Below are 13,299 nucleotides of genomic sequence, written 5' to 3' on the forward strand. Positions count from 1 at the left end.
TGAGACAATCAAAGGAGGTTAACTCCGGTGTAACTTTAAATACGTTTGCACTTGGTGGGCACTGTGAGTCAGAGAGGGAACCACTCATTTCCTTAACAGGAATACAATGGATATCATGATCTTTCATATTGTCTAGGAGCTTCTGTTCCACTGGCTTTTAAAACTGGTGTCCGTTTTAAGGGTGTAAGTTCTAAGGTGTGTATATCTTTTATTAAGGTACTTTGAAAGACCTTATCTTTGAACTTCCAAATAGAGTTTTTGTGAGGAATAGGAAAAACTCAGAAAGCTACATACAGGATGAAATACACCGTCTCTCTCTGAGTCTGCAGTAGAGCACAGTCTTAAAACTTTAGATGATACAGAGCTTTAGACTTGACACGACTGAGAGTTTGATCCAGTGCATGATATGATGTACTCCAAATCATTTTCCCATTACTTTTGCCCATTAACCATATTAATACACTCAACTTCATCACGAAATCTGACCAGCTACCTTTCATGCCAGCTTTCTAGTAGGCACCATTAGCTGTGCAGATAACAGGGACAGGCATGGGACACTGAGAGCAAATGAAATAGGTTGTCTAATATATTGGCTGAAAAAGTGTATTTGCTTTTTTCGGAGCAGCTCATTTATAATGTAGTATGAATTTTTTACTGGCCCTTGAATCACTCAGTGATGAACATTGGGTGGTGGTAAGCACCCATAAAAACAGTACGCAAGGGCAAAATCCAGGAACAGAATCGCTCAGTATACTGCTTCCATCTGACAGAATCATCCCTAGGTCTTCTTTCCACAAACTCCATTGCAGCAGGCAGAAAAAGATAAATGGCAATCTAAATTTCTGCGAAGTATTTCAAAGCTCCTGCATTCCTGGAAGCTGTACACAACTCCAATGTACTGGTAGTCTAGTTAATTAGTTTTTGAGATGTTAATGCCTTCTTAATCATTGACTTAATAGTTTTGAATAGCTTCATAAGTTTTAGCTGCTGTCGTTTATTACTCAGGAAAATTAATTTAAATTAAAACATTTGTAAGGCAGGTTTTTATGAGAATATTACCAACATCTTCATTGTCTAGGGAACAGGTGCAAGATCATCAAAGGTTCCTTTCCTTCTGGATCAATTTTCCCATAATGTTTTCCAATAAAGGGGTGGGGGGAGAATGTTACTGGAGGAAAAAAAGTTGTCTTAGTACAACACATTTTAAAAATGATTCATAGCAAAATGCAAAAGCAAAGGGAAGATAACAAAATCTGTTACAGTGCATTAGGTCTTTGAAGCTCTTTCTTTGCTTGATAGCAAAAAAAAAAAAATACTGGAGTCTGTGCAGAGTGAAGTTATACTGTGAGCTTCTGAAATAGGATCAGCTTTCTGTTCCATGCATGTTCACAGCCCAGCACAGTGGGGGTATGGGTCCTGACAAGGACTCTTGAGCATCACACAAGCCCAATTCACTAATGAAAGCATTAAAATCTTTTCAAATGCCTTTAAGAAAACCATCTCTACAATTCATAACTTTAACTTGATTTCCCAAATATATATAAAATGCCATTTGTTTCCAAAATAAAATAGTATTTTAAACCATGCAGTAGTAAAACTAACTACCCCTTTGCATGAGTAGTCCTCAGGTGCTGTATCCCAAGGACATTAAATGTAAGGTCGCTGGACTCAGTAAACATATTTTCACACAAACGTCAACCATATCCTTCACTCTTAAGGTGAATCAGTATATATTTTGTCTCCTAATACACCAGTCCATAGGGAAGAATTTGACCCATGGACAGTACAGGTGATGACATTGGTTAGAATTGCTCAGCAATTTACCATTTAAAAAACTATAAAAAAAGAATGAGAACAGTGGATCTATCAGTACACCAAAGCAGGTAGGCAGGTATTTGCTTCCACTAGAGCTAGGAAGCTTCATGGCAGCATTGATGAACAACGAGGAAGCTAACCAAATCATGGACAGGGGATAACAGCAGTAGGCATCTATTTGTGTCTTTATAAACCGACATACCTCAATAAATCTGGCTCCCCTTGGGTGTCTGTAGTACATTTAGCATGAAGAGATATTCTAATTACTTTTTGGGAAAATGAAGTGGCACTGTTTGCAATTCCTTCATTTTAATTCCACTAGACATTAGAAACAGTCAGGAATTCATTGGTGAAATGTTTTCTGCAGTGTGAGAAAATGCAGATGCATCTCAACTAACAGTGTCTGGAAAGAGTTTATGTCCAAATTTCCTGTTACTGAAATGTTTTGGAGAAAAAGCTACAAAATCATACATTTTTCACTGTTAACAGCAGAATGGCTTTTATGTTTTTTGCAGTTGCTTTGCAAAATAAGGCATGAGAAAGGCTCAAAATAAGACATAATAAATTCAATTGTTTTAAACCACTCTACCCTTCAAATTTTGGGTTGTGTTTTTCAGAAGTCCATTTTTTTATCTGACTCTGGATGAGAAACCATTTCAACATTTTCTGTTCTTTTTAACAAATAAATGAGCTTGTAAGATAGTATACTGGCTCTCATAGCTCAAGGAAATAGCGTTGAGTTTTGTTTTACTCTTTATTGCATTAGCAATAGATATTATTACTATCATATTTACAGAAGCCATGTTAAAACATAGGATGAAGTGTTTGATTAATTTGCATGCCAAAGAAAGGAAATTAAAGCAGGTAACAGGAGCAGGCTGAGTACTTTTGGGCAAAAGGAACAAAGCTGAAAGACAGAGGCTTCATGATTCCTAATTAATTCAAAGTTAATTATATTGTTTATAACCATGTGCTTAAAATCTTCATATAGAAAATGTTTATGACAGCAAGTAGACAGTAATTTAACTGCATTAAATTTTACTTCATTTTAAAAAGGAATGTTACATTAAGTAAGCTTAAATAAATAGCAAAGTCTTGCTCTTGTTTAGCAAGATAAGTGGCAAGTCATTAAAATTGCTGACCTGAAATTTCAAAGAACAGCATACAATATTATTATTTTTGAGATAAGCAGAAGACCAGAAGGCAACCACCTTGATTATTAGTTTTTCAACGAAGCACAAGATAATATAAAGTCAAAATCTGCAAAAAGATATCTGTTGTCAATAGAGCATCCAGTGTAGGTCCAGAGACTGGGAGACAAACTTTCCTTTGTAAACTGAAAAATTTTGAAATTTGGAAGACTACTCCATGAAGGGTACTGTCTATGTTTAAAAAGTCTTGTCTTCTATAATGTATTTTAATTATCCTACTGTGCCTTAGCACTGATTTGCTTTTCATAGTTTGGAACTTTTTCTGTTATTTCTTGATAGCCAATTTGTTTATATTCCCAGAACTAACTACATCTCATAGGTTATCTTCCGGTCAGTCTCGTCTTTTGATTAAGGGAATCCCAAAATGACACTCTGGAAACTGCAGAAAATTTATGGCTGCAACTTCAAAAAATAACTTTTCAGAAAGGAAAGGTGGGAAAAAAGTACAGAGATAGCCTTTGCAGCAAAGCAGGAGATAAAAGTTCCTAATCTGATGTTGAGCCAAGCTGCCAAATTTCAGTAGCAGAACAGCTACTTCATCACAGAGACTACTGGATATGGAGCTTGAGTCATATTTACTTTTGAAGACAGAGCTAAAGCTTCTCCTGAGATGAAGTTAAAAAACTATTGGTCCGTCTCCTTATTTCTGTTCCACGCTAAATCTCACAGTTATGGGTAAAATTGTACTAAACAGCTTGTTGAGTGTGCTTCTCTGCAATTACTGTGTGCACCATAAAGTGAGATGTAGAACTATATAAATCTGAACTTCATTCTGATTTGATTGAACAGTCTGCTGCCCTCCATCCCCCCCAACAGTTAACAGATATACACCAAGACAACACCCAAGGATAACAATCAGTCACTGCTTCTAGTGCTTCTGTACATGAGAAAGCTGAAAGTCCAGAAGGTCAAAGAAAACAGCTTCCAGGTGCTCTTTCTCACTCCTATCAACAAATGAGGGACCTTTACAGCCCCAGAGATATCTAGTTTTTTTGTTGATTGCAGAGCCACCCAGCAAACCCCCATGCACCTCAAGACTACCAAGCCAGTCTCTGGGAAGGATGGAAAAGCTGAGATTGGCAACAAGCAACAAATGAATTCTAATAAAGTATTAGCTTGGAAGAGAGTATAAAAGCAAAGACCTCAATTCAGTATCCAAGACTGAGATCCCAGATTTTCTGACCTTTTTTTGAGCTCCTAGTTTTGGAATAAAAGTAGAATGAGTAAGAGATGAACTTGAAGAGGTTCCATGTGAATTAAATAGACATGTTTTCAAGTTTTAAAGTTCATCTAAGGCTAAAAATGTGACATTAGGCTCTTCCAAAAGCCTTACAATATTTCTTGGTTTCACCTACATTAAGAAATACCACACAGCAAGCCTTTCTTGTGGTAGAGAATTTTACTGCGTAGTACTTACTCAGTTCCCTAGCATAGCACAGAAATGTCACAAAAGAACAAAACCAACAGACAAAATGAAATTTTCTAACATCAAGAGAAGTTTAGAGACTTTAGGTTCGAGGTTAAAAGAAATGATGAGTAGTTCTTTTCCTATATGATGTGGTTTGCCCATTATTAAATCCTGGCACAGAAAGACTTCCATTTATGCCTAACTTAAGGTACTCTATGTAAGCACCAGAACGAATTACCCAGAACAAAGCCAAAGACATAAATAAATATCCACAGGATCAGGACCTTCTTTGGAAATCAGTATCTTGAAATAATTAGAAGAAATCTCTGCTTAAGATTATGTCATTTGGTTCAGATGTTGTAAAGTTTCCAGAGAGTTGGGGAGTTTTGCGTGTTGGAGAAAGTGTAGGAGAGAAGCTTCTCACTCAGAGACAGGCAATATAGAGAGGAAGAGAAGACAAACTTCATATGCTAGAATACTGTGAAAGGGTAAGACTCCTTTATTTGCATGAAGAGTCCTTTCAAAGAAGAACCAAGCGTGTTATTTCTGTACTTACTTAGGCTACATAGTGAAGGTTGGCTGTTGGATGTACTTCGACGTATTCATGGTGAGGAAGCTATGTTCTTCATTCCATTGGACTTAGAGATTTCCAGTCAGGAGCTGAGCTATATTATGAAAAAGGCTGAGCAATGGAGAGGAAGCAACGGTGAAAGACGGATGGTGAGTGGCAGACAGAGTTTCTGAGAACGGTCTAAAATGCACTGTCCCAAATCAATGTTTTGTTTGCCTAGGTTATTACCCAAAGAATATAGCCATACAAGAAAATGATTCTTAAGGGGCTTCTTAGGTTTTTAGAAGTTAAGAAGCATATATAGGAGAATTTTTTTAGCAGGTCGTGTGTCTATTGCGTGAACATCTCAAAGGGTTATGGCCTGCTTAGAATCTAAAAGCTTAACGGCATCACTGATGACAAAAATTATCCATGCCATTTGGTGATTCCTGATTGGGTCACAGAGATTTACTACTTGTTTAGATGGCAATAGCATGCCAGAAAAGTTTGCAACCATCTCAGAAAACTGGGGAGTTCTATGGACAAGTCGAATCTACCCCCGGCAAGGGTATGGATGGGGCTGCCCTGCAGAGGGGTGTGAGTTTGGTGAGTCATGAGGGGTGACAGCCACACTCTTCTTCCCAGGCCCTTTCTTTCTAAAATTGCCCAGAGGGGTGAGATGAATTTTGAAGTATGCAGCAGGAGGTAGGAAAGGTCTGAAGGTGGTCTGTTCTGCTTTGGTTATCGAGATAATTCCTCTGTCTTTTCCTTTAAGCTATTAGCCTCAGGTCACATGTACACTCTGTAAGCCATGATGAGCAGGAAACAAATTTATGCCTGTGCTTGTAAAGTGTCCCGTCTTGGGGTTCCCATCCACAAATGAGGCTTCTGGTCATACTCACGATTCAGAGAAAATAACAGCAGCAATAGAGTCTGTTGCATATGAGTGACATTTTCTCCCTTGCTCTCTAACTTTGCAACGGCATTATTAACTTCCATAACAGTGTTTTATAAAGCCACATTTGGACAATTATTAAGTGCTCATCAGTTATATTTAGGCATTTGTGAGTGCCTCTGTGCACAGTGCTTTGTGCAGTAACTCTCCTGCTTTGGTCTACGAATGAACAGATTCCAGATAGGAAGGGAATTAGTCCGGTTAAGTATGCCGAGCGGTCTGTTTTGTTTACTTTTCTAACCCACTGGAACAAGTGATTTCAGATTAGGGTCTGCAGGTTTTTCAAGTCTCTGTAGCTACCTCTGAAAGATCAGCAGTTTATATAAATATATAGCCTCAGTTGTCACTGCTATAAACATCTGGCACAGCTGTAATTATTTTCCACTTTTTTCCTTGATGACAGTTTGGACTCTGAAAGGAAAAATAAAAAGGTGAATGTGCCAATTGAATGAAAAAACAGATACTCAGGAGGCTCAGTTTTTCCTGAAGTGCAGAGCACCCTGTAGCATTTCAGCTGGTGAGAGGGAAAGAGTTTAAACCAGAGAACTCCCTCTCACAGGCACCTGCTCAGACATTCCACCTTTTTATACAGATAGCACTTACTTGCTTTAAGTCAGTAAGCAAAATAACCTTTGTGTGGGTGTATGTGTTTTTTTTTCATTTAAAAACTTTCTACAGCAAGTCAAAACAAAGTCATTGACAGTTGGTTTCTATTTCCTTTGTTACATATTAAGTAGGGTCAAACCAAGAATACACAGTGGACCTCATTTTACATGCCAAGACAACTAATGCCATATGGAAAAACTGGCACATAAGGAAACAGCAAACAACTGCCTTTTCTGTTCTAAATGCTGAATATATTTCTAATGATATTAGCAGCATATTGTTTCCTGCAGCAGTGCAGAAAGGGCTGAATGTAAAAAAATGTCAAGGAAAAGAGAGGATAGGGGTTAAGAGAAATTGAAAAGAGTATAAAGAAAAATTACTTCTCAATACAGAAATAGTTTGGTCCTGATTAGAAGAAACCTGGAGTGTCCGCTACTAAAATAAGCCATGGTGATATGCTTCACAGGACAGTACACTGAAAAACATGACCCACAGGTATAGACGTGTCTAAGTGCCTAGTTTGCTCCTGATATGCAGTTTAGCTCATATGAAATGCCATCTAGAAATGTGTGGCCTTGACCTTACTTGAAGAACGTTTAAAATGGACCCAGTCTCAGGTCCAGTGGCAGCGAGGCTGCAACCAGAGCGGTGGGAGGCTGCGTTAGGGAGCATTGCGTGTTACGGTCTTCATTCAGCAAAGTGAGGCGATACACACTGTTGCCTGTGCCCTAACTCCTCGAGTTTCTGATTCTTATCGTCTACATCTGCATGAATTTTGTGCCTTTCTGCATGTAGCAGCCCTAACCCAAATGGCCGGTTCTGGCAGTGTTAAGCGTTCCTGTTCCCTGTGGGACGTACTGGTGCAGAGCACGATATAAGCGGACAGGAATAGTGAGCAAGGAGTGGGTAATTTTGCATCCCTGACATCATTTGAGTCTCTACCATTTACTCCAGTGGGCGCAACACCTTCCTCACAATGAGCAAAATTTATGCTGGGGAATACTGTTTGAAACTCCTGAGCTATCTGTACAAAACAGGAATGCTGCAGAAAAAAAATATCTTTCAGAAACCTGATTTTTTTCTCCTTTTGTTCCAATTTTTTATTTATATTATTTTGAGGGTAAAAGAGAACCGTCTCACCAAGTTTCATTAGCTCTTTGGCAAATCTAGCTTTGTCATAAAACTGTGTTGCCTTCTGGAAATATATTCTGCACATGGAGCATCTCCTCACAAGACCAGGAAATGTATTTTCAGTTTTTTTATGCTCCTTGGCATTGCACATATTGAAAGTCCCTTCTTCTGTCACAGATTTGCATAAGGTATTTATCTTGTCCCTTTCTTTTTGTATGTCTAATTGTACAAAGTAATCAGTATGGAAGACACATCGCTAGGCCTTATTGCGTGCATTATTAATGTGTTAATTTTTAAATAAGATACCAAATTAACTGTGAGCATTTTTTATAAAAGGAAGTATGAGACTGCCATATCTTATATCATTCCGTATAAAAAATACATTTTAAATGGAGGTCATTCAAGTAAATAGTCCGTCAAACCTTCTGGAAAAAAATAAGTCTACATTTTTGCAGTATTTTCTTGCTATTAACCATGTGCTTCTCATTTTTATTCACTGGATTAAAAATTGTCCCACAAATGGGTATTTTATAATATGCTTAATTTCCTTTTATTAAATTGATAAATGCAGAAGCAGAGGACACATTTACAGTATGATGAGAATTTAAGGCTATTGCATTTTATAATTTTTATATTGTTCAGAGAAGCTATTTGTCATCTGTGGAATGACATCCATGCCATCATTTCAAAGTATTTTTAGTCATTCTTTTGATAGGAAAAAGGTGACTTTCTGTAGACCAGGAAGACATCACTCTATTAAACTAATTTACCTACATGCAAATTTTGTCATTTTTGCCTCATTAACTATTTATCATAGAGTAAAAAAATATATATATTCATGAAGGGGCAGCTAGCAGCCTGGTGGAGCTGGAACTAATATTTTGCAACTCTAATGATTTTTTGCATCCTTAATTAGATAGCATAAGGTTGATATGATTAGGTCAGGATGTAGTGTTTTTCATTAAAATACATTTTAGAAGCTGTATTCATAATCTGCCCTTGCAATTAAATAATGAGCCTATGAGTTTAATATTATCGACCCAATTATTATCCCATGGAAAAGTATACCTTTAATAAATTTGTGCCGTAGGACCTTCATTAGCAACAAAATGAATTATATTTCCAGGTATACAGATTACTCGGCCACAGTCACATTTATGTAGCAGTTTGGAATGCACTTTGGGGAGAGAGCCACCGAAGCCCAGGTAGAATGCAGAAACACACTTTATTTTGGGAGAAGTAATTTACAATGAATTTAATGAGGCAAGCAGCAAAGAAGTAAAAATACCACCTACGGAGGCAGACAGGAACATTTTCAGTAGGAGTGTTGTGAGCACTTTCTATGACAGGGAAACTTGAACCCCAGTCCCTCAACCTGCTATAAATATGCAGTCAGATCTTTATGTTTATTGAGCTTTTTACAGAGATGGGCATTTGTTGAGTATATGTCAAATCCTAGAATCAGAAATATCAGGACCAAGTGAGAAAAACGAATACATTAACTCATCTTTGATAACAACAGGTTAGTGGGAGGGCAGGACTCCAGATTTTAACCCAGCCCTTTTTCCTTTGGCAGATGTGACAATAGTGACAACGTCTCCCTGTTCTCATCAAGAAATCAGTTTCCCAAAGTAAGATAAGTGACAGTTCAGAGCAAGGTGTCAGAGAGGGGTGTCTTTTGCCCAGTCGGATGAGAGGAAATAAAAACTGGGAAAAGTATTAGTAGAACATGTGCTGACCAGGGATGATTTTCTGAACTGGGTCCTTCATAGCTAGATTGGTTGTTAAGTATGTGATGCCCAGTGCAACACTTTTCTCATGTCTAAAACCTCTTATTAGGTAAAATGCTATCAGCAGGGGGAAAAAATCTGGCCCTCAGTGAATTTTACTGGATTTAGTGCTCAAGGTACCAGCACTGCTTGCAGTGGAACTTTTTACATAATAATACTAATACCAAGAAAACTTGTACAAGCATTAAGCTGAAGCAGCACCATTAGTCCACCAAGCATGGACCCAAAACATTTGCATATAAAGAGGGTTTCTCAAATTCAACCTCTATAGGCAAAAAGATAATGTGAAACTTACACTTGAAATAAAGCCTGATGCACTGCAAAATTATTTTAATGAGACTAGGGCTAATTTTCTAATTCTAAAATGATATTATAGCAAACCGTAAAAAATTACCCAGCAGTAGTTTTTTGAAAGGAAAATATATTTGTAATTATCTTGAACACACAAGATTACTTGAGGGCCTATTATCGACACAATTTTTGGTACCACTTTACACTAATTTGCATTTATTACTCTCAGGCCAACTATTAATATGTTAATAAATAAGTCATTAATACTTGTTATTTAATTGCTATCTATTTATTCCTGTTCAATAATGCATTAATTACTTGTGAATAGTTAAAGGGCAAAATCCTGCCCTTGCTAGTGGAATCTGCAGTGGCAGAGAGCAAAATGGTGCTGGACATGCTGTTGTTAGGAGATCCGCTGAGCTGGCAGAGAGCAAGTCACCCAGTTAACATGAGGACGATGAACTTTTCATCGTGCCATAGAGAAAGCTTCACGAGTCTCTAGATAGTCTGTGCTGCAGCAAAGCTTGGCTACAGGTGCAGAAAAAAATACTGTAGCGAGGGAAACATCCTCACCTGAGATCATAGCAGTATGCCACGAGGCCCCCTTCCTACGGTTTTGGGCTTGCCCCAGTGCTGGAGTTTGAACACCACTTTGCAAAAAAGGAAGAAGAATGAGGCATAAGGAGAAGTCAAGGGCAAGGACTGAAGCCATCTGACAGCCTGTGCTGCGCTGAGTTGCTTGGGATACATGGCACAGTGAGAAATGGAGCTAGCTACATTGCTTTCTTTCAATTGGATATCGGGAACAGAGAAATCGTAAAAGCCGTGTAACAGAAAAATGATTGTCCCCCCACCCATGTCAATCCAAAAATCACAGATTCAGGCCCTTGTGTGGTGCTTGTGTAAACAGATTGTGCTGGAGATCAGAAAGAGCTTAAGAGTATACTGATAGGATAACTGAGGCTTTTCCTGTTTGAATTTTTAGTACTTCTCTATGTGTGATTGTTTGCCTCCTTGTGGATAATGCTGACATTTAGGAAGGGGTAGTGAGACCTGGGCAAATGTTGAACAAGAATGTTGGCCTGACCTTGTGGATTGGATAGATCTGACTGTCTTAAACTTGATCTCTCTGAAGTTCCAGGGTGAATTTTTCCCATGGAGACATAGAAATTTTGCCGGTGCCCTTTCATGGAGCTCAGTTTCCAAATACAGATGAAATGTAGCAGGGGTATGGGCTATGCTAGGTCAAAAGAAAAAAGAAAAAGAGGAAATGAGTAGGAAGCAGTAAGAGTAATACCATGATTTGTAATGGTGGGATCCAGAAGGAAAGGTCAATAGACAAGGTGGTCACAAGAGAAATGAAAGAAAAGCGGGTCAGGAATTTCTGCAGAAAACACAGCCATGGTAAGGAAAATGGGAAGAAGTTGAAAGAGAAGTCAGATAAGAGAAGTTAATGGGGAAAAAATAGCTGTACATTCGTGTTACTTTTGGTTCTCTTAAAAGAATTCTTCTCTTCACGAGTTGCTAATTTAGGTATCATTGGACTTCAGATGGTGAAATGAACACACATCGAATAAGCAAAAGGAAAGAAAATGTAAATTTCTTTTCTACCAGTCCATTCTTCTTTATACAAACTCTTTTGATGACGAGTTACACCTTAAATATATAAGTAAGTTCTACCTCTACCATAATACTCTGTATTATGGCTTTAAAAACAACAAATGGCTGGGATCACTCAAGCTGTGGCTGAAGAAATGGTCTTATAATTTTCTGTTGTTGTTTCTTTCTCTAAACTAAGTCTGATGATCTTTTAGAATCCCAACATTTTCCGAGTCCAATTTCAGGTTGCTTTTTCTTAGTGGCTGACCCATATTGTAAAACTTCTTGAAGCTGTTCACTGGAGCTCTCAGTACAGTATCTTCAGCAATTTAGATTTTGCCAAGACTTTACCAAGAATCAAAAAGAAGTTTGCCATAGGAGTAGCCTGAATATGAAAGCAGAAATAAAGCCAACTTTGAACATATCCAGAAAAATAAGCAGTAATATAGAATCTAATATCTTTAGCCAGTGTGAATAAATCACTGTATTGATCCAGGATAATGCAACAATTGTTTTAACCGGTACCAGTAAACCACCCTGCTAGTCTAGAACAATTCAGGTAAGTGTGTTGAGATGCCAAGAGTGGGCAATAAGAAACAATCACCTTTCTGCTGCAGAAACTTTAGGAGGGAAAGCTTGACCACTTTGCAGTCAATAGCAAAACTTGCACTGACTTCGTTAAGGCCAGAATTTCAATCTGTCTGTGTAAGCAAAGGAGAAGAGAGGAAATAGGGCCATGTCTCACTGAACTTTTATGTGATTTGTGTATATAAGGTCAGATTCTCATCTGGGATAAATTATTGAAGTCAGAATCTGTATTTTTCTTAAAGATTAAATAGAGATTGAAAGTCATGAGATGAGCAGAGGGAAGACTTGGGCCAATAATGGGATGTTAGAGAAAATAGAGCAAAATGTAAGGTCAGAAAAGAATGTAGTATTCTGTGGTCTCTTAGATTTAAAATAAAAGGAATTCTGTATGAAACTACAAGGCCTTGAACTGTGTAGGATCAAATTTGCCAGATGGTTCTGAAACACTTCACTTGCTGTTCTTTTAGAATATTTAATCCACAGGGAGTGTGGGTGAAAAGAAGAAAGGGGGGGAAATGTGGATGGTTGGAAGCATCTGGAATAGCCAACTATTCCGTATGCAGGCATGCCATTAAACCTCACAACAGTTGATTAGTAATTCATCACAAAGTGTGTATGTGCAAGCTGCAGAAAACAAGGTAATGCAGCCTAGGTAAAGTGAAAGACTCTTTTGCCTGGGTGAATAGGTCTAATAAGTAGAACTACTTAAACAGATGTGCACACAAAAAGAAACCTTATAATAAGTTACAGCAATGATAGAATGGATATAATCAACCAGTAAACTAATGACAACAGCGTTAGAGATTGAGCCAGTAGAGTAACACTGCACAGACCTTTCTTGATGGCATGTTATACCCCATCTTAAATAAGAAAAAAAAAGGGATTAAAAAAAGACTTAAAAAAACCAAACAGCTATGTCAGCTACTCTGAATCTGAAGCTTGCACGGCAGTAAGTTAACAGAATAAAAACAATAAACAAAAAGATAAACTATGACGAAGCAAGGCTGTTATGAGCTGCTTACAGCATTTCTTTTTTGATTGCCATGTGATAACTCATATGATAAGACCAAATTGAAAATGAAATGATGTAGTCAAACTCCATGGAACTTAGAGAGTTTGTAAACATGATCTTGCTTTTAGAAAACATGTATTTTATTTCCCATTTCATTGAGAAGTGATTTATTTGTCTACTTAAAATATTTGATATCCCCATTACATGTACAATGTGGTATTTTCAGAGTGAATGTTAACAAATCACGTTAATCCTATAATCAGTACATGAATTATAAAAAGGTGTTAGTGCAGATGCACCAAAATCAATTGTCTGCAGACATCCTTCTGGTTACAATACTGGC

The 13,299-nt window shown here is 37.7% G+C and overlaps 1 protein-coding gene across 1 annotated transcript in view; it reads left to right on the top strand.

Annotated features, from left to right (window-relative positions):
• Positions 1–13,299, top strand: part of LOC104146092 (uncharacterized) — a 188,829-nt gene that overhangs the window by 138,682 nt on the left and 36,848 nt on the right. Inside the window, exon 19 of the mRNA XM_068931891.1 lies at positions 4,995–5,154. Coding sequence (XP_068787992.1) covers positions 4,995–5,154 — 160 coding nt within the window. The remainder of the gene's footprint in view (positions 1–4,994; positions 5,155–13,299) is intronic.

The sequence above is a fragment of the Struthio camelus genome, chromosome 2, assembly GCF_040807025.1.
Source record: "Struthio camelus isolate bStrCam1 chromosome 2, bStrCam1.hap1, whole genome shotgun sequence".
In the NCBI taxonomy this organism is placed as follows: domain Eukaryota; kingdom Metazoa; phylum Chordata; class Aves; order Struthioniformes; family Struthionidae; genus Struthio; species Struthio camelus.